Source organism: Euprymna scolopes, chromosome 46 (genome assembly GCF_053919585.1).
Source record: "Euprymna scolopes isolate OS-2025 chromosome 46, ASM5391958v1, whole genome shotgun sequence".
Taxonomy (NCBI): Eukaryota; Metazoa; Mollusca; class Cephalopoda; order Sepiida; family Sepiolidae; genus Euprymna; species Euprymna scolopes.
Window position 1 is genome coordinate 14,279,907 of NC_136527.1, and position 23,134 is coordinate 14,303,040.

The 23,134-nt window shown below is 35.4% G+C and overlaps 1 protein-coding gene across 6 annotated transcripts in view; it reads right to left on the minus strand.

Annotated features, from left to right (window-relative positions):
* The window catches only part of LOC145271101 (uncharacterized), a 177,356-nt gene that overhangs the window by 60,540 nt on the left and 93,682 nt on the right, over positions 1-23,134 (minus strand). For all 6 annotated transcript variants that reach the window (XR_013865692.1, XM_080126643.1, XM_080126646.1 and 3 more), the window contains exons 7-10: positions 21,184-21,271; positions 18,912-18,968; positions 14,722-14,826; positions 4,928-4,967 (exon numbers count right to left, since the gene is read on the minus strand). Coding sequence is in view for 5 of the 6 variants with exons in the window: in XM_080126643.1 (XP_079982769.1) it covers positions 4,928-4,967; positions 14,722-14,826; positions 18,912-18,968; positions 21,184-21,271 (290 nt within the window). In the remaining variant the exon portion in view is untranslated. The remainder of the gene's footprint in view (positions 1-4,927; positions 4,968-14,721; positions 14,827-18,911; positions 18,969-21,183; positions 21,272-23,134) is intronic.

Genomic DNA, 23,134 nt, shown 5'->3' on the forward strand with positions numbered 1-23,134 from the left:
TTTTACAAGAAACACTCATCTACAGAAAACACTATCACTAATTTCCCCCATTCTTTATCTGTGCCTAAACCTAAATGTAGATTTCATGAGCAAAGCTTTCTTAGAACTGCACGCCTATGGAATTGTCTTCTGTTTTCCTGCTTTTCAGCTGACTACAATATGGTTGTCTTCAAGTCTAACGTAAACAAGTTCTTGATGAGCAGTTCCACTTAAGTTAACAAATTTACCCAATTTCTATCACTAACGATTACTATATTGTCCAATTTCTACTGTACACTCTTTAACCCTTATCCTCGAGTGGCCTCTTGGCCTTGATAAGTGGTTATACCTATGTAAAAAAAAAAAAAAAGTTTAAAAAAAAAAGAATACATATTAAAATCCTAGGAATGCAGAATGATTGCAATTGGTCTCGCAAATAAACCAAATATCATTTACGTCAGAGATCGACATTTAATTTAGGAAAGCAGTCGATTGTTCATTCTTTTATAAAAATAACTGGATATTAAATATGTCAGTTAAAAGAATAGACAATACAAGTTTAGAAATAATGATTAAAAATAGGTTAGATATTGAACAATTCAAAATTGGGAATTCTTTGCTTGCCAAAAGTGTGTTTGGACATTACACAGGAAAAATCCGCGTTAATAAATTTCATGTGGCGGAGCATGCCTCTGACGTTATCAAGAAAAGAGATTCTCAATATATTGAGACAGGGTTCAAGTTAAGAGGAGAGTCACAGTGAGAGACAAAGCACGAGGGAGCTTGAGTAAGCCACACTGGGAGCTGACACCCTCTTGACAATGTAATTGAGAAGGCTTGAATCCCTGATCATCATTAATCATCCAGCTGGTATGAATAAAGCATCATCTAAAAACTGTTGTTTTCGTCTGTCGTCATTCCACCAAAAAGGTAAATGTGTAAACGAACTAACTCTTCATTTCCGTAATAATAATATGAAGTCCCCAGGAATCGTCAGTCGTCGCCGTGGTGTAAACAGATATAAATATCATTATGTTTGTCGTTAGATCAGTAAAGTTAAGCAACATTGAGCCTGGTCACTATCAGACGGGGGACTATTTAGGAGGCTAGTCAAAGCATTATTGTATATTTACTGACCAGATAAGATATTTCTTATATTGGGGGTCTCTTATATCCGGGTCTAATTTATATATATTAACACAAGCACTGGTTTGGACCAGATAAGATATCTCTTATATCCGGGTCTAATTTATATATTAACACAAGCACTGGTTTGGGCAAGATAAGATATCTCTTATATCCGGGTCTCTTATATCCGGGTCTAATTTATATATATTAACACAAGCACTGGTTTGGACCAGATAAGATATCTCTTATATTCGGGGTCTCTTATATCCGAGTCCAATTTATATATATTAACACAAGCACTGGTTCTGGACCAGATAAGATATCTCTTATATTCGGGTCTCTTATATCCGAGTCTAATTTATATATATTAACACAAGCACTGGTTTGGACCAGATAAGATATCTCTTATATTCGGGTCTCTTATATCCGGGTCTAATTTATATATATTAACACAAGCACTGGTTTTGGACCAGATAAGATATCTCTTATATTCGGGTCTCTTATATCCGGGTCTAATTTATATATATTAACACAAGCACTGGTTTGGACCAGATAAGATATCTCTTATATTCGGGGCTCTTATATCCGAGTCCAATTTATATATATTAACACAAGCACTGGTTTTGGACCAGATAAGATATCTCTTATATTCGGGTCTCTTATATCCGAGTCTATTTTATATATATTAACACAAGCACTGGTTTTGGACCAGATAAGATATCTCTTATATTCGGGTCTCTTATATCCGGGTCTAATCTATATATATTAACACAAGCACTGATTTTGGACTGGTTTTCGTTAGATCAGTAAAGTTAAACAACATTGAGCCTGATCACTATCAGACGGGGGACTATTTAGGAGGCTAATCAAAGCATTATTGTATATTTACTATCGACATGTTTTCGGCGTGATACGCTTAGCGTCCATGATTCTGAGCCGTATAGAAGGATTGACTCCATGCAGGTTTTGAAGACCTTGGTCTTGATTTCTTTCTTGATTGGAGATTTCCATACGTTCTTTAAAGAATGAAGTGAACTCCGTGCTAGCGTGATCCTAATGCTATGAAACGGGACATACCCCAGTAAGTAATAAGGGAAACTAGATAAGTTTCAAAATGATATTTGGAAAAGGTTAGAATCGAAACCAGTAAGAAAAGTTTAAACAAAAAAAGAATACATATTGAAATCCTATTATTTATGTCAGCGATAGAATTTAATTTAGGAATTCAGTCGATTGTTCATTCTTTTAGAAGTAATTGGATCTTAAATATGTCAGTTAAAAGAATGGACAATACAAGTTCAGAAATAATGATTAAAAATAGGTTAGATATTGAACAATTGAAAATAGCAAGTCCCCAGGAATCGTCACAGTCGTTGCTGTGGTGTAAACAGATATATCTTTATCATCCTCTTGTTCCGTGTCCCCGTTATATGTTGTCCTGATATTGTAATGTTATGACCCTTTAGGCTGTGATCATAGCGTAGTATCTGTTAACTGTGGCAAGCGGGAGCAATGGTCAAAACATTATTATTGTTATTGTATTCTTATTAATTGATTTGAGCGACGGATGCTCGCTGGATCAGTTATTATGATTAGAAGAATAAACAATTAAACTGGGGAATAAATGATTGACGTGTGAATTGCAAAAAGAATGCGAAAATAGAAAATAGATGTAAACATTCTTTTGGATTTGGATAAACAAATAACTAGATGGAAACATTAGGTTGGTCTGAGACACGTAATTAGGTGACTGTACACGCAATAACCCTTATCCCTTGTGGATTAGATTGGTAATAGACACGTAATTAGGTGACCTAAGAGAACACGTGATGTAGTTAATTTTGGAGAGATTCAAAGAGTTGAGGATTGACCATCAGAGCGGACAGACGTCTAGACAAGGGTGGACAGACAGCTAAGAGCGGGCTGTATGAACAGAAAATGTAGACTAACTGCAGATCCTGTGAAAACCATTTGAGACAACTGTAATAAATTTATAATATAAAAATATAAAGAGTTGTTTTAATGGTTTCACAAATAAGAACAGATGTCTCAATTGGATGGTGATCGCTTCATGGTTCGTCACGGAGTAGCGGGAAGATACAGAAGAACTCGTCAAGAAAAAGGTATGAAGCATATATTATTCTTCTTACATATGAACTGTAAAAATATCCCGTGAGATAAGTCTGATACAACATGACTCAGTTTACACGTCAATATCATGCCCCCCTGGCTAAACAACATACATACGATTTATACGTTTATTATCTGTCTGTTAAAAGAACAATATCTTACATTCACTAGATAACACATGACACGTTTTAATATATCATCGCCTCCAATATAAACAATATACAACAATATGAACCCACCAACTATTCAACAGTCGTACCTTGTCTAAATTTAATAAGGAATGTAATTTTCCGTTTTGATTTAAACAAGATCGTCTTGATGAGATTGAGTGCAGCTTTTGTTAAAAAAAGGGAATTTGGGAGGGAGTGGTTTTTGGAGGTTTAAGGTGGAGTTAGAGGCAAAATGCCAAGCAAGCAGTTCAGCCTTCTTAGTTGCTGTGAAAGTTAACTACATTTTTTTTCTATTTTTCCTTTTTTGAAAGTTTTCCCATTTTAAACAATTTCTTTTTTAATTAAAAAAAAAAAAAAAAGAAATGCACTTCTACAGTAGTGGGACAAAATTTTGTAGTCGATAAATGGAATTTTCAGATAAAATAATAATGGTTTTTAATGCATTTTTCTTTTCAATTCTAATAAATTACAATGTTAGCTTCCAAATTATGCAGTCAAAATTACGTGAATATTACTGATTTATTAAGTAAAAAACTTTAACTGCGTTAGCAGGTGAAAAATTGCAGCCATCTTGTTTTTATAAAATAAATCGAAACGGAAAATTACCTCCCTTTTGAAGTCTCTTTTGTTTTACATTAGCAAAGACCATCGTTTTCATCAAATTCTATTTTCTTTAATAAATAATTTTCTACTTTAAAGCAATCTTGTTTAAATTGAAATGGGAAAATTACCTCCCTTTAGAACTCTCCTGTGCCTCTCAATCCTTTTCTTCAGATTCTTTTTTAGATTTCCTTTAATTTTCTACCTCATCGATTTTCGCAATTTTTTTTTTTTTTGGGGGGGGGGGATCTAATCATCTTAAAAATATGAGGAATACGTAGATACCATTGTTTTCATGTGAAATTCAGTTTTACGATTTCTGAAATATCGTCCCAATCGTGTAGAAGCGGCAGAAAGATTTAACAAAAATAGAAATAAGTGTTTTTAAATAAAATAGAAAAAAAAAAAAAAAAAAAAAAAAAAAAAGGTACTTGTACAGTTTAATCAAGACATTAAAAAATGAAAATATCGGAAAAAAAGGTTATATTTTACGTATCCATTTTGGACTGATGAACTCCGGAAAAAAATTTCACTTAATTTGATAGAGTATTTTTTTTTTTTTTTTTTTACAGCGGAAAACACGTTTTTATGAGAGCGTGTTGAAGTCAGCCATCTTGGAAACTTTTGAACATGCCAAAGGGAGATAACTCAGTTTAAAGCGCCAACACTCCCTCCCCATTTTTAATACTAGCTTTTCTTCCTAAAAAATTGAACCTTTTGCTTGGTATCATAACAAATTGTTTTTTCGCTGTAAAAAAAAAAAAAAAAAAAAAAAACTACTTGATGAAATTAAGTGAAATTTTTTTTCGGAGAACTTCATTCCATAACGGATACGTACAATATAACCTTTTTTGATCTTTTCATTTTTTAATGCCTTGATTAAACTGTACAAGTATCTAAACAAAAATTTTAATTCTTACCGCTGTTTTCCAGTTCTAAATGTCTGAGTTTGGTAAATTTCTAAAAAGACAAAAATTGGAATATAATTTTTTCAAAATACATATAAGCGTAAAAAGAAACTAATCAGAGAAAGACAACAAAAAAATGTCACATTATGGAAATAGAGTGAAGATTGTTCTGAAAACTAATGCGAGAAAATGTGCTGTGTGAGCTATGGGCGAAAGAGATTAGTGGAATGTATCTAACATGATTTACTGCAAACAAAAAAATGTCTCATTATGTAATTTTTTTTTTTTTTTTTACAAGAGAATAACCACTTACCAAGGCCCAGAGGCCACTCGAGAATAAGGGTTAAATAGAGTGAAAATTGTTCTGAAAACTAACATGACAACGGGTGCTGTGTGAGCTATGGGTGAAAGAGATTAGTGGCTTGTGTTCCAATGTAACATGATGTACTACGAATCTAGAAGTAAAGAAAAGAAAATGTCTCATTATGGAAATAGAGTGGAGATTGTTCTGAAAACTAACGTAACAAAGTGTGCTGTGCAAGCCTACAACTGCATACTTTGCACTGCACAACTACTACACATTCGTTTACACGATTTTGCTTGCTATTACACGTTTGCAGGTTATTTAACTGTGAGTAGCAACCGATGAACAGCAAACAATAAAAATAACACTGGAACAAACCCCGGAGTTTGTTATATCTCGTTCCATATGACTTTTTAATGAAAAATCAATCATGAAAGTTTGGTTGTGTCTGTCAAAAGTTTTAGCGTTACATACAAACCTACATACACACAGATGTTTGGGATTTGGGGGGGGCCCCCCTTGAAGAAAACTGATCAGTTGACCCACTTCTAGTGGTCCGTTTGACGTGAAATTTCGATATTTGTCATCCGGGTGATGGAGCTTCAATATGATACCACATTTGTCAACTTTGGTTCCGTCTCTCAAAAGTTTTAGAGAAGGGTGTATTCGGTGGGTATATAAAAATCAATGTACAGTTACAGTGAAAAAAAAAAATTTGCTGCTTCTATGTTGAACGAACAGAAATATTGAATGTCAAGTAAAATAAATAGTACCTACATCATTGTCACGACGCAAATAGTTGGTTGGTTGGTTGTTTTACGGCATATCAACCCTTTTCGGGTTATTTAATGCCGAATCCAAAGATTTTGAAGAAAATTTTTTTTAATAGAGTATATTTGTTGTTTTCACGTCGGTTTCTATTTAACCCATAGTTGGGACCCTAACAGGTACTACCACTCCGGGTCAGAGTGGACCTGGGAGCAATGGTAATTAAAGGGTGGCTCCACACTCCCCAAAGCCCACAAGCTGGGGCCTCACCACTGGATATAGTTTAAGGTCATATCCAGGAACCCCATTGAGGGATTTTTACCCTCTGCAGGGGGGTAGTCGGCGTATTCTAATGCCCCACCGACAGGGCCGACGCAAATAGTAATACATCCAAAAATTACAAAAAACGATAAGGAAGAAGAAAGAGAAATTTGTGAAATGAAGTAAAATCATATAGTTGCTTATGTCATTGCTTTCCCCCTCCCAATCTCTACGTGATCATCTTATTCGAAAGTGGTGACATCAACGGCTAAATAACAAGTGAAGCATGCATAGTCCCCCGTGAGCACCCAGGGGACGTCAAATCCTGGTGAAAATGAACAAACGGTGCAGTTTTAGGACTTAACATATGTAAATTGGAGTACTGCACCATGCAAAAAAAGAAATGACTAAGTCCATCATTTGCCCCCCACCCCATATTTAGCCCCAAAAGTCTCCAAGACCTTAACATATTTAAACTTGAGTTCAGCACCATGCAAACCTGCTAAACATAAAAAAAACTTTGGACAAATATGGTAAAATAGTCCCAAAAATGGAGTATTTTTATTAGCCCTAAAAGAGTCCCCCTGGGGCACACCCAAGAGTTATCGCAAAGTATAGACAAATAAAATTATATAGAAATCAGTTAGTTACAACTTTTCAGAAAGTTTTATAAAAATCCAAGGAATCGTTTTTTTTTTTATTTTTAATAAGCACAAAGGTGTCAATTTTAGCAATTTTAACCATTTTAACCCGAAAGACACCCATGGGGGAGGGGGGGCAACCAGAGTTTTCCCGGAAAATTGGTTCTGTTAACTTTTTTACTCATATCATGTTTAATGTTTGTGCAAAATTTCAAAAAATTCCAAGGTGTAGTTATTGAGAAAAGTGCGGATAGATGAACGGACAAGGGTGAATTTACAGGTCCACCCTCCTTTTGTCAAAGGGACCAAAAACTCATTTGTCCAGAAAAAAAACAAACTTGCATCTATCATTTTTATTGAGAAAGGTTGGTTTCCAGAGCTGAGGAGCAGAGAACAGATGCAGGTGACTCATGGAACGGACACGCAAACAAAATAAAAGATACGATAGACATTTAATAACATTTTTAGGACACGTCACAAACAAACACGAAATGTATACACTCGTTTACATTTTTTTTTTAATTACATTTTCACCCCAAACAAGGCTTGGTGTACGGGGCTACTATCAGGGGCAACAACTACTGGGGTACTATGTAGGGATTTGGGCAGCAAGATATCGGTTCACGTTGCACTTGAACTTCTGCATGTCAGTACAGTTAGGGAAGCAGGGACCTGGAATGGAATTCCAAAGTCTAGCAGTTCTGGGGAAGAAACTACTGGAGTAGAAAGATCTTTTACATCTAGGGATTTCTACAGTGCCGGGGTGGGATTTTGCAGCCTGTCGGGTTTGTCGAGGGTGTTCACGTTGTGGGGGCACAAGTGCTTGCAGTTCGTTAGAGCATTCACCATTAAAATACTTTTTTTTTTTTTTTTTTTTTTTTTTACACAGTGATCACCACTTATCAAGGCCCGGAAGCCACTCAGGGATAAGGGTTATTGCAAGTACATTACGTTAGTGTGGAGCTTTGATGAAGTGTTTACTTAAGGAGGCGGTTCATTAGGAATTTGTTAACATTGGACTTGAAGACATCCAAGTTGTAGTCCGGAGGGAAGCAGGCAGACAGAACAGAGTTCCACAGGCGTGCAGTTCTAAGAAAGAAGCTTTGTTCATGGAATCCGCGTTTTGATTTAGGCACAGATATAGAGTGGGGGAAATTTTTCACAGTGGATTCAGCTAGACGGGTGTTTTTCGTGAAAGATTGGCGAGGGGGGACCAGAGATTGGAGTTCAGACGAGCATCTGCCATGGAAATAACGGTAAAACAAGGATAGGCTCGCAACGTCTCTTCTGTGGGAGAGAGGTTGCAGGGAAGAGAAAAGGGCATCTTGTAGAACAGGCAGAGGGATGCAATGTTTCGTCGATGGGACAGAGGCTGAAGCTTAGATGCCAGTTCAGGGCCTATCAGATTTGCAACTCTCTTCTAAACCTTGTCTAGGAGCGAGAGACGAGTAGCAGATGCACCAGCCCAAATGTGACAACAGTATTCCATACATGGGCGAATGGTGGCCTTATAGAGGTAAAGGATACTTTCGGGTGTTAGTAGTTTTCTAGCACGGTAGAGAGAGCCCACCTTCCTTGCAGTGGCCCTAGCAATGACCTCGATGTAATTGTTCCAACTCATATTTCCTGTGAACGTGAGGCCAAGGAGCTTGAAAGACGTACCCTCAGATAAAGAGTCGTTGGCCATTGCTATAGGTGGTAGAGAAGGTTTCTTGTAATTATTGAATGAAACTAGTTTAGTCTTGGCGGCATTGAATGTGGCCATCTATTTAACATGGTTAGATATCATAACACGACTCAATGTAACAATACGCAGACCGTTTTCAAGACATTTAGTGTAACATGTGGGTCGGTCACATGCCACGGCCTATAGCTCTATACCTCGAAAATTTGAGAAGTTAACATTACGATCCTTGTTTTATACATCATGTTGATAAATAGATATTTTTTTTTTTTTTTTAAAGGAGCTACCACTTATCAAGGCCCGAAGGCCACTTGAGGATAAGGGTTAATAGGTATACATAAGTAGTGGAAATTTTGTAAATTGGATTACGTAGGGGGATGGTTCATCAAGAACTTGTTTTTTTTTTGTTTTTTACATAGGCGTCACCACTTATCAAGGCCGATAGGCCACTCAAGGATAAGGGTTAAAGAGTGTAGAGTAGTCAAAAGGATAATATAGTAATCGATAGTAATGGCAGTTCGGTAAATTTGTTAACTTAAGTGGAACGGCTCATCAGAAACTTGTTCACGTTGGACTTGAAGACAACCATATTATAGACAGCTGGAAAGCAGGAAAACGGAAGACAATTCCACAGGCGTGCAGTTCTAAGAAAGAAGCTTTGATCATGGAATCTATGTTTAGGTTTAGGTACAGATAAAGAGTGGGGAAAATTATTGATAGTGTTTTCAGCTAGTCTAGTGTTTCTTGTGAAAGTTTGGCGAGAGGGAACCATAGATTGAAGCTCAGTCGAACACTTTCCATGAAAATAACGATAAAGCAGAGACAAACTCGCAACATCTCTTCTGTGAGATAGAGGTTGCAGCGAAGAGAAAAGGACATCTCCCACCAGGCCACGAAGTCTATTTTGAACCCTATCAAGGCAGGACAAGTCTTTTCTAGCAGCTCCTGCCCAGATGTGGCAACAGTATTCCATCCTTGGACGTATCTGGCTCTTATATAGATAGACAATTGCATCAGCAGTGAGATATCTACTGGATCGATAGAAGGATCCCACCATTTTTCCAGCAGCCTTGGCAACAGATTTGATGTACGTATTCCATTTAAGATCAAGAGTAAAGGTCAAGCCCAGAAGCCTGTCAAAACTTGAGGCCTCCCCAAGACAAGAGCCATTCATTTTAATCGATGCCAGATGGGGATCAGAGCGTTGATGATGTAAAGATAGAAGCTTGGTTTTAGATGCATTAAAAGTAACCAGTCACTCCTTTCCCCATTGTACAACATGATCAAGATCAGAGGAGAGAGAATCGGAGAGAACTTGGTCATTTACTGTCTTAGATGTGCTACCATAAATGGTAGTGTCATCAGCAAAAATGTCTACGAATGATGTAAGGATGTGATTTAGAAGATCATTAATGTAGATCAGGAAAAGAGTTGGGCCCAGGATGGACTCCTGAGGGACTCCAGCATTTATACTGTGAGCTTCTGATTTTTGCTCATCAACTACTACTCTTATGAATCTATCAAAGAGAAATGATTTAATAATTGAGAAGACATTTCCAGCTATACCATAGCTGGAGATCTTGTGAAGTAAACCTTTATGCCATACTCTATCAAAGGCCTTTGATATATCAAGAGCAATTGCCCTAGAAAGGTTGCCTCTGTCGAGAGATTCGCTAATCCTATGAGATATAACTGTAAGCACATCTGCTGTAGATCTAGCAGAACGGAAACCATAATGTGTGTCACTAAGAAGGTTATTTTTGCTGAGATGGTTGATTATTTCTGTATTTAACACAGATTCCAGCAACTTACTCATGACGCACAGGAGACTTATTGGCCTGTACTGAGAGGGGGATGAACGATCACCTGAATTCTTAAATACAGGGCATACTGATGAGATTTTTCAGGGTGATGGGAAGCAATTCTCCTTAAGACAACCTTTAAACAGTTTTGTAAGTATGGGTGCTAGTTCCGGTTGAAGTTTTTTGAGTACTATAATTGGAATACCGTCAGGGCCGGTTGCTTTACTGGAATCAAGGTTTTTGATTAGCTTGGCAACATCACATACAGATATTTGTATATCACATAGTGGGTTTTCTGATACAGGAAGAAATATTGGGGGTTGGCGGCCTTGGTCGCAAGGGGTAGAATTGGCTGCAAAGTTTTTGGCAAAGAGTTTGGCTTTGTCTGATGCTGACGAGATTAACTCAGGTCCATTGATAATAGTTGGGATAGAGCACACGCTTCTGTTCAGGATTCTGTTTGCAATTTGCCAAAACTGGTGGGAATTAAGCCGCTGCTCAGCTACTTTGGACTTGACGGACTGTGTATACAACTCTCTTGCATTCTTTATTACTTTCTTACAATGGTTGCTGGCAGTCCTGAAAGCGGCTTTAGTTTCCATACATCTATTACGTTGGAAGCAGTGGAAAAAGTGATTTCTGTGCGCAATAGCAGTAGCACATTCTGGAGAAAACCATGGCTGGCTGTTAGGTTTTTGCTGGAACTTTTTTGAGGGTATGAAATTGTCTATACCTACAATTAACCATTCTGTCAGGTCTGATACTATAGACGACACATCCTTTTAAGATCCGATATAAATGTACGGAAACTATCCCAGTCAGCCATAGTGTATCGATATACTGTACGATGGAGAGGTACGTCTGAGGACCTATTACATTTCATTTTTATTTTAATTGATACAACTGAGTGGTCGGAAGATCCAAGAGGAGACAGAACGGAAACTGAACATAGTTCAGGGCAAGTTGTGAGAAAAGGTCTAGGAGACTTGCATACTGGCCGTCATTGTCGGGCACACGGGTGGGTTCGTGAACAATCTGAGTGAGGTCATAAGCAATGGAGAAATCATGACAGAATCTCCTCTCATCATCGGTCTTGTTTGAGTGGGTCAACCATTCCACATTGTGAACATTGAAGTCTCCACATACGTGAATGTTAGCTGAAGGATATGCTGATAGAACTAGGTCAATTTTCTCAGATATGCTTTTAAAGATAGTAACTCCGCTGTTATGGGGGCGATAGAGAGTAAATATAAATGTCGTAGTGTGAGCTAGTGCTACTCAGAAGCACATATAGGGTAAGTTAGGATCTTCTCTGGAGATGTCCCTACCACATGGAAAGCCATCTTTTATATAGGCACATATTCCATGCCCATGGCGATCTTGGGGGTCAGATTTGGAAGTTAGGTTAGAGTATCCTTTAATTACGAACTCATTTAGGGAAATAGTCTGTCCAATTCCAGTTTCACTTAAAAAGAAAAGGTCTGGTTTAGTCTCCTGTAATTGGGCTTCAACCTCTGGAAGGTTAGAACGTAGACCCCTGATGTTGGAGAAGGAGACATGGTAGTGGGGGTCTACGTTGGAAGTTTCAGATCCTGGTTTAATCGTGTATTTTTTATTGAAACTTGTCATGATGGAATTTTGGAGTTTGTCGACTAGGTCGTCAGACTTGCTTAGAGCAGGACAGAGAAGGGAAACAAAGAGAAAAGTAACAAAGAATTTTTTTTTTTTTTTTTGTAGCACATGATAAGGTAAAGCCGTAACAATTACCCACTAGTATGGCATCGAGAGGCCCCACCAGAGACTACTGCATGGTCTAGAATCCATTCAACAAATGGCAATACAGCAGCCCCAGTACTTTGCGCCTGCTGATAGGACAGCCTCCTTAGTGGTTAATCCAAGGTTCGGGTCCCTGACTATCAGGCGGATAACGTCAGCCCAGATAAAACGTTTACCTCCAGCACCCTTACTAGTGACATGGCTACAAGGATAGACATAGAACAGAAAATTTCCGCCATCTCTGTCGACTGTTCACGCAAAATACTGCCAACCTAGAATACAGCTTTCTCTTCTCCCTTTGTCAGAAAAATCACTCATTAAAAAAATGAGGACTGAGTGACAAATAAAGAGAAGTGAGAGTAACGGGAGCTGCCGACAACGCTTCCATAAAACGTTCTCTACTCTTCTTTATAAAAAAAAAAAAAAAAAAATATATTAAAAGTCCAACTGGCGTGTTTTTTAAAGGGAACGTATGTTGATAGATTCAGCTCTCACAAATTAACAATGAATACAATTTCTTAATCTGTTCATGCAATCATGGTAGATATAATAAACATTTATGACAAGAAAACGCTATCATTAAATAAAACAATCCGGAGAAAAAAATATAAATTAAGTACTGAAATAGTACGTTGAACTTGAACAATCAGATTATAGACAGCTGGAAAGCAGGAAAACAATTCCACAGGCGTGCAGTTCTAAGAAAGAAGCTTTGTTCATGGAATCTACGTTTAGGTTTAGGCACAGAAAAAGAGCGAGGGAAATTATTGATAATTGCAAATTATTGAAAACTTTCAATATTGTAATTATTCTTTTTAACTTGTCTCGTACCCAACAGTATTTTTCTACACAAGCTGCATTGCCGTAGGTTTCAGTATTAACTCTTCACACAGCGCACAATGCTTCAAGCAAACTACGACATCATCCTCATTCAACAAATTATCGGGCCATAAACCAATAACAAAACAAAGATGTGACCTTGTCCAACTGCGAAATTGTAGTTTCCAGCTTCCGGCATACTGAAGTAATTGCGCCTATATTTTTATTTTTATTTCTCCTGAAGATGAGATATACCTCGAACATTTGAGACGTTAACATCCTGATATGATCCTTGGTCAATACATTATGTTGATAAATATTTTATAATTGCAAATTATTGAAAACTTTCAATATTGGCGTTATTGTTTTTACCTTGTCTCGTAACCAACTGTGTTTTTCTAGACAAGCTGCATTGCCGTAGTCTTCAATATTAACTCCCTTCACACAACACACAATGTTTCAAGCAAACTATGACATCATCCTAATCCAACAAATTATTTTTTCAATTTTATTAAATTTTTCGTGGTTAACGTTTGCTGTGCGGGTTGTTCCTTGTTAAAGAAGTGAGAGATGGCTTCGTGACCGGGTTCGAATCTCCCAACCGTCTGTAATCGTTACTCCCTTCACTGATGATTCTTGAGAGAATGAAAAACTAGGATCTGCAGGTATTAAAAACATAATTATGGTAATGATTATATATATAATCATATTATATATATATATTAGTGTTGAGCAGCCTTCTCTGTCATTATATATTATTGGAAAAATACAGAAATTATATTTTATATAAAACGTAAACGTCAAGATGTTAAAAAATATCCAGTAAATTAAACGTTTAGTAAATCGTTCTTTTTGTGCATTTCCATACACCAAACATGGATATAAATATCACTAAAACATCCGCTCGGTCATAAGCTTCATTTTGGTACCTAACTTGCCTGGGTGAGTTGCCGGTAGGCCGAGATAAACCGCGTCACACACAGACAGAATGACAGACATTAGGAAAATTTATAAGATACGAGCATGCTAGAAGGTTTGCCAATCTTTTGATTCTTTTAACATTAAGTGGGGATATCTAAAAAAAACTAAATAATATGTATACGATCAAGTAATGCCGACCAGACTGCCCATCAATTTTAGAAGTTTAGAGTACCCTGTCCTCAGGGAGACTAGCTTGAGACTTTCCACTTTCTAACCTTCTTTCGGTGAGAAGAAAATAAATTCCAATATTATTAAACGTTTTTGACCCAGAATAATGACATACTTTTTAACATACTTTTGTTGGTACGCCTTATTACTATACCACTGTGTTTGTTTTCCCATTACCAGCCTGCAATGCCGTCAAATATAAAGAAATCATAACCGAGAAACACGCGTGCATGCGCGCATAAACATAATTTATATAAATATGTCATTATTTATATTTTTATTTACAAAATTGAATGAGTTAGGTGAAAATATATACTAGCAGAAGGCCAAGCATCGCAACTTGAAAGTTTTTATGAAAATCGCTCATAACAAGGCATGAAGCGACTTGAAATGCTTTTATGAAAATCGGCCCAGACAAGGCATGAAGCCACTTGAAATGTTTTTATGAAAATCGCTCTAAACGAGACATAAAGCAACTTGAAAAGTGTTGCCCGTATTTTGAGGTCCACAAGCTGCATTGTAATAGCCTTCAAACAACTCTTTACACAATGCTTCAAACAAACTACAACATCCTCTTCTTTCTAAAAAATAAAATAACTCACACATATGTCACCGCCAATAGTGTCATTGTCCACATTTGCTTTGAGGGTCAGCACCTCCAAATTCGGACACTTCTCCCAGAGTCGAAGAAATAGCGATGATTCCACCTGAAGAAAATAAAATTATCGTTAGAAAGTAATTAAATCCTATTTATTACGTAACAAAACGTGAAATGTCCTCTATGTATTTGTTCACGGCCACCAAGATATAAAAGGCCTGTTAACTGAAAAATGTAGGTAAGATTTGTTAAACTGCCACTGTTGATACTATATGAGGGCATTTTTAAAAAGAGCATTAAAACATTAAAAAGAAAAGAAAGGAACCCAATTCGATTAATACTTAAACTGAACTTTATTCAATATAAAATATAAATATTATCTATGTAAAATTACGTCATTTTGAAGCAATATACAATCTAATATTGATAAAACTGAATTATGAATTTAGGGAATAAACGAAGAAACAAAAAAAAAAAAACATGAAAATTACTTCTAACTTTACACACACATATATATATATATATGCTAGCATGGGTTCCCAGCGTTGCCCGGGTGTTTTGAGGTGCATGTCGAGCCAAAAAAAAAAAAAAAAGTCAATTTTTTAAACTTTGACCCCTATTATGACTTCTTAAAATTTGTTTTGGGCTCAAATCAAGTTATTAAGTTAGATCCATGTCCAAGGAACCTATATCTAAAATTTCAAGTGTTTAGACCCAAAATTGTCGGAGGAGTTTGGTAGAGTTCTCAAAGGTCAAATCGTTGAACTTTGACCTCTAAACAGCAAATTTCTAGCCGAAAACCGATCACATAGATTTTCCCAAATCTCAGTAGCCTGTATATCAAATTTCGAGTCTGTAGACTTAAAATTGACAGAGTTATTGCATAGGGAAATGTACAAACACACAGACAGACACTTTCACTTATAATATATATATATATATATATATATATACACACACACACACGTGTATATATAGATTCGCAAATGATTCCACATCAAAGGAGGCTACTCTTATATTCTTTAAAGCCAATTTTTGCGAATTTGGCCTTTTGTTTTTGTTTTTTTACAGTTTGGTTGGTTGGTTGTTTTTGTTTTATGGCATATCAACCTTTTTCAGGATATTTAATGTTGAATCCAGCTGTAAGTTAGTTTCTATATTTGGGAGCCTAACAGATACTACCACTCCAGGTCAGAGTGGACCTGGGAGCAATGGCAATTAAAGGGTGGCTCCACACTCCCCAAGGCCCGCAAGGTGGAGCCTCACCATCGGATATCGTTTAAAGTTATATCCAGGTTTGGTTTAGTTTGGTTGTTTTACGGCATATCAACCCTTTTCAGGTCATTTAATGCCAAATCCAGTTATTTTGAAGAACAATTTTTTAACAATGTTTGGGTTTTTTTTTTCAAATTCTAGAAACTATATATATTAAGATAGAGACCTTTTTTTTTTTTTGCAAACAGAAAGAGAATCTCTTAGGGCTTAATGTAGTTTCTATTTAATAATTAGTTTCTTTCCACCACCACCCGCTTTTTCATCTCCAATTCATTGTTCCCACCTTTTTCTTTTTAAAACGTAATTATTAAGCTCGAATTTAGCTCTGTTGAGTGAGCTTCGAAACCACTGACATATTCCAAGACCAACTTGTTAGGAGTAGATGCTACAATATCCCTTTTAGAAGCTGTAGCATAATATCTGAAAATATCTGCAGAAAACAAATTCCATAAAATATAGCTTGAACAAATATTTGGAAGAATTAATTAATTCTTAAGATCTTAAATAACCAAACATGTCCAGAAGTCTATATAAAATTAGACTGGATCTGTTCCTATTGGAAGTTTATTTCTAACATTTTTTTTTGTTTACAGAAAAGAACAATCTTTTGTAGCACAAAAACCTTCCGTTTTTTGGACGAAGGCAATTAAAAACCAACAAGCTATTGCATTCAAAAATAAATTATATTTAATCATAATTAAAAACAGCCTATCCTGCCTTGACAGAGTACAAAATAGACTTTGTGGCTTAGTGGGGGATGCCCTTTTCTCTACCCTGCAACCTCTCTCCCACAGAAGAGACGTTGCGAGCCTATCCTTGTTTTATCGTTATTTCCATGGCAGGTGTTCATCTGAACTCCAATCTCTGGTCCCCCTTGCCAATCTTTCACGAAAAACACCCGTCTAGCTGAATCCACTGTGAAAAATTTTCCCCACTCTATATCTGTGCCTAAATCAAAACGCGGATTCCATGAACACAGCTTCTTTCTTAGAACTGCATGCCTGTGGAACTCTGCTCTGTCTGCCTGCTTCCCACCGGACTACAACTTGGATGTCTTCAAGTCCAATGTTAACAAATTCCTAATGAACCGCCCACTTAAGTAAACACTTCATCAAATCTCCACACTAACGTAATGTACTTGCAATAACCCTTATCCCTGAGTGGCTTCCGGGCCTTGATAAGTGGTGATCACTGTGTAAAAAAAAAACAAAAAAATCTATTCCAGTCAGCCATAGAGTATTTAATCATAATTACAAATGCAATAAAAGGTAATACTTATGTCAATTTGAAGTTTGATAGTTTCCGAAACGGTTGTTCTGGAGAATGTTTTTTTTTTGTTTAAGAATCATTTGTGTTCATATAGCCTCTCCTCAAGTAATAGTGAGCAAATTGCATAACATGTCTTGTTAATAATATTTCCAACTATATATTATATTTTCTTATAATATATATCAATCTTTATTTAAGAAGCTCAATGTAATTACAGAGCTATATATATATATATATATATATATATATATATATATAGTCATCCACATACAGTACTGTTTTGCAGTTTCACAGCTCATCAGTGCGGCTAGACATGCAATTACCTCAAGCAAGGATTGAAACCCGACCGCCTGTACGACAGTCAAGGCTCCTAACCATTACATTAATCGGCGGATGCTGTGCGAGTCGTGAATCAACGATGTTTTGACATCATCCAAAATACCTAAGCTCGATTTGTTTACACAAAGAGCATCGCTTTATATGCTAATGGTAATTCGTGTATCACTTCTCAATATGCTTAACTCAAGATGAGGAGCATTATAGCCATCCACATACTGTACTGTTTCGCTGTTTCACAGCTCATCAGTGTGGCTATGTATATAACCAAACCACATCCCCAAGATACGTAAAATTATACAATATATACAAAATACATGTTTCGTTTAATTTTATTCATTTTAAAAACATAATTACATCTTTCACTGAAAAACGTTCTTGTAATTTTATTAATCAAAGACACATTCAGTTTTGATGACAGCTTTTATGTGAGACTAGCTGGCAGCCTGGTCGTACAATACGCTTAAACATATTTTAATAGATGCAGATTGCATATGTATTATTATAGAATCAATCCTCTATTGATTATTATATACTAGCAGGACCTGTTAACCGGCGTACAAATTACATAAAAAGTCTTCTTAAAAATATTTCCAACATACTAGGGTAGGAAATAGAATAATTGTTAACTGGCAAATAAAATTCACACAGAAAGGGAAGTAACTCTTTTGCCTCAAATAATTTTGGATTAACATGTGATAAGAGTAGGTCCAAATTAAAAAAAAAAAAAAAAAAAAAAAACAATGTATTACAAGTAACGGCTCAAAAAATAAAATTAAATAAAACTAGTCTAACATAAAAAAAAAACAAAGTATTACAAGTAACGGCTCAAAAAATAAAATTAAATAAAACTAGTCTAACATCAAAAAAAAAAACAAAGTATTACAAGTAACGGCTCAAAAAATAAAATTAAATAAAACTAGTCTAACATCAAAAAAAAAACAAAGTATTACAAGTAACGGCTCAAAAAATAAAATTAAATAAAACTAGCCTAACATTAACAAAAAAAAACAAAGTATTACAAGTAACGGCTCAAAAAATAAAATTAAATAAAACTAGCCTAACATTAAAAAAAAAAAAAAAAAGTATTACAAGTAATGGCTCAAAAAATAAAATTAAATAAAACTAGCCTAACATTAACAAAAAACAAAGTATTACAAGTAACGGCTCAAAAAATAAAATTAAATAAAACTAGCGTAACAAAAAAAAAAGAAAAAAAAAAAAGAACACTTTGACTACTTTGTTTTAAAATAAAATCTATGAATGAAAAAGAAAAAGACACCTGTGCACAGAGTAGGTAGAAAGTTTACTTACATATTTTAGGACTCCCAAGTTAACTTCCGTCAGAGTACTCGGCAAATATGTAAAAGCCTGGAGAGAAAAAGAACAATTCAGAATGTTTTTATTTTTATCGAAAGTAGTTTTGTAGTTTTCTAGTATACTAGAGCCAGCTTCTTTGCAGCAGTCTCGGAAAGGTCTTAAACTCCTCTCAGCCTAACGTTCACAGGAAACACGAGTTGGAAAAATTACATTGAGAGTATTATCAAGACCGCTACGAAGGTAGGCAGGCTCTCTCTACCGTGCTAGAAAACTACTAACGCCTGAAAGTATCCTATACCTCTATAATGCCACCATTCGCCCATGTATGAAGTATTGTTTTTATATTTGGGCTGGTGCATCTGCTACTAGTCTCTCCCTCCTAGACAAGGTTCAAAAGAGTCGCCAACCTGATAGGTCCTGAACTGTAATCTAAGTTTCAGCCTCTGTCCCAACGACAAAATGTAGCGTCCCTCTTCCTGTTCTACAAGTACTTTAATGGTGAATGCTCGACGAACTGCAAGCACTTGTACCCCCCCCCTCGACGTAAATACCCCCGACAAACCCAACAAGCAGCTAAATCCCACCCCTTCACAGTTGAGATCCCTAGATGTAAGAGAGCCTTCTACTCCAGTAGTTTCATGCAGAAGTTCAAGTGTAACATGAAGATAGCAACTCCCTACATCAAAGTGGCAATGTGCCATGTTTGGGGTGAAAATGTAATAAAAAAAAATAAAAAAACACAACAAGTGTTACCATAGCTAATAAAAGTTACAACCTGCATCATTTTTTTTGTTTTTTGGTTTTTTTTTTTAATAGTTTTAAATGCTTTTTATTTCATCTCAAATATTAACTCTTTTACGACTTTTAAATTTCCAATCAAGATGCTATCTTAATCATTTTTTTTTTTTCAACCTGACCAGCCTCATTTTCGGATCACATTGTGGGAGAAGGGGTGGTGGGGGGTACTTGCCCTTGGAGAGTCCTGTCTGGGCAAGCAAAGTTTTTTTAGTGGGAGTCTTTTTTTTTTATTTATTCAAAAAATTCAATTATAAATAAGAGCTAGAAAAAAAAAAAAAGGAGAAATAAAAAAATGACGCTTCACTCTAAAACAAACTTTCCTTGCACTAATGGAACTCTCTAATGGCGAATATGATTTTCAAGGATTTTTCAAGTTAATAGAAATAAGGCTTTTTCAAGACAAAAAAAAAAAAATTCAAGAACTTTTCAAGTTGTTAAGAAATCCTGGGAAAAGAATCCGGGTTCCTGCTTCTCCAACTGTACTGATATGCAGAAGTTCAAGTGTAACGTGAAGATAGTAGCCTCCTACATCAAACTGGCAATGTGCCTTGTTTGGGGTGAAAATGTAAGAAAAAAAAAATTTTTTTGAATAATATATATATATATATATATATATATATATATATTTTCTAATTTATGCGGAACCTATTTAGGTTAGAGACTCTTATTTGTACCCTGTCGAAGAAAAAACAGCAACCAAAAACACAAAAAATAAATGACAGGTTTTCAATGTCTATTTTCAAAGTTTTTCAAGGCCTTCTCCAGACAAAAGTTTTTTTAAAATAAAATTTGTGGTTTGTTTGACAATCCACAGCAATTAAAAAAAATAAATAAAAAAAAAAAAATTTTTTAAATACGACAAATAAATGTTACCTTAGCTAATAAAAAAGTTACAACCTGCATCTTTTTTTTTTTTTTTTTTTTTTAGTAGTTTTAAATATTACTTATTTCATCTCAAATATTAATTCTCTTTTACAACTTAAATTTCCAATCAAGATGCTATTTTAATCATTGTTTTTCAACCTGACCAGCATCATTTTCGGATCACATTGTGGGAGATGAGGGGGGGGTACTTGCCCTTGGAGAGTCCTATCTGGGCAAGCAAAGTTTTTTTTTTTTTTTTAGAGGGAGTCTTTTTTTTTTTTTGTTTAAAAAATTCAATTATAAATAAGAGCTTAAAAAAAAAGAACAAATAAAAATGACGCTTCACTCTAAAACAAACTTTCCTTGCACTAATGGAACTCTCTAATGGCGAATATGATTTTCAAGGATTTTTCAAGTTAATAGAAATAAGGCTTTTTCAAGACAAAAGTCAAAATTCAAGGACTTCTCAAGTTGTTAAGAAATCCCGGGAAAATAATCACAGAATCTGAACGTAGGGCTTGTTCCCACTTCAAACCTTATACTGACGACAGTGAAGGATAAAACTGTAAATTACACAAGACCAAATTGTTAAAATTTTCCTTACCTTTGGTATGATCGGACTTATGTTTCGTAAACAAGTTTTGAACGTCAGACTTTCAAGTAGTGGAACTTTTCCAAAAATTATTTTGAAACTGCGAAAATAAAAGCAAAAAAAAGAAAAAGGTACCCATAAAATTTAAGGCATCTAAATAGTTAGCAATGAAAATACTAATTTTTTTTTTTTTTTTTACATAGGCGTCATTACTTATCAAGGCCGATAGGCCACTCAAGGATAAGGGTTAAAGAGTGTAGATTAGTCAAAAGGACAATATAGTAATCGATAGTAATGGAAGTTCAGTAAATTTGTTAACTTAAGTGGAACGGCTCATCAGAAACTTGTTCACGTTGGACTTGAAGACAACCATATTATAGACAGCTGGAAAGTAGGAAAACGGAAGACAATTCCACAGGCGTGCAGTTCTAAGAAAGAAGCTTTGATCATGGAATCTATGTTTAGGTTTAGGCACAGATAAAGAGTGGGGAAAATTATTGATAATGTTTTCATTTAAACTGAGAATTCGCTTATTATTATTAATATGTGGTTTATTGTTTCGTCTCTTTGTAGACAAAGTCTACATCTTGAAGTATGAAAGCTAAGATTAGAAGAAACTCAATTCGTTCTTAATTCTTCTCATTTTTTGATTTTTCAATATTAAAATAGCTCTAGGATATATATGCCTATTGAGCTTATTATATATCTACATTATAACGAGCACGGTTTTCTTTTCTTTTATTTTAATTGTATTAATGAATTTATTAATACATTAAAATATACTCTGTTGTTCTAATCCCCTAAATCTATAATATAAAGCTGAACGTCTGTGTGTGTGTCTGGTCATGAATAGGCTCCTATATGGTTGACTATTATAGAAAACTGATCACATATGATAGATGTATCGAGACACAGAAATGGGTATGTTTGATCTGGCATAATGATGATTCATTAAAATCGTGGGGTCCACAAAGTATGGAAATAAAAAATTTAAAAAAAAAAAACGTTTACAAGTGTTTTTGATATAGATGTACATAAAACATACTTATCAAAGTATTCTTAACTTAAATAGGGATGGTATAAAAAAAATTGTGGGGTCTGCGTTCGTGCCTGGCCTCCATAGAATGGAAATAGGCACAAACTTTAATAAAGACTTTTCATATCTACCTGCGTAAGTATACTTTGATAATTATGTTTCAGTTTGAAGAAATATGGTATAATAAAATTATGGGGTGTTCGTTCGCACCTGACCTCCATAGAATGGAAATATGTCACAAAGTTTAACAAGGTTTTTTAATATAGATCCACAGAATATTGTGATAAGTGTTTCAGTGTGAACAGGTATGGTATAATAAATTATGGGGTTTATCTATTTTATTTTTACTTTCATCATATTTTGCTTTGGTTTTGATACCCCCAAATTCGAAGCTATCTCTTTACAACCCTTCCTTTCATAACCTATCATACTTTCATAAATCAGAGTCCATTTTCTGTAGGCTGTTTTTGAACCCAGTCAACGACGGTTACTTTTGCTAGTATATATATGTTATTACCTTTTTATCTGCTTGGTTACACATGTTTCGGTTACCAAATTATATCAACAATCCAATAACTTCAAAGTTACAACACATTATTATATTAACAAGGGAAAATACTAATTGAAATTAGAATTTATACCAATACAGGATGGGTCGATAAAATTGTCGCCCTAGAAAAGACTGCATGATTCCATTTCCATTGGATGAAAACCAGTTTTACTTTTTAGTTGGCCAGTTGTGTTTTTGTTGTGGACCATCTACGAATTGGCCAGTTGTGTACAAATCCCAAGAGCAACAGAAGCCTTCTATCATATCTGAAAGTGACACAATGTTCAACGAGCGAGATTGGAGATGTGCCACTGTACAACTCATGCTCTCTACTGATCCAAGTTATTACAACAGGACCATTGCCAGCACCATCAAAA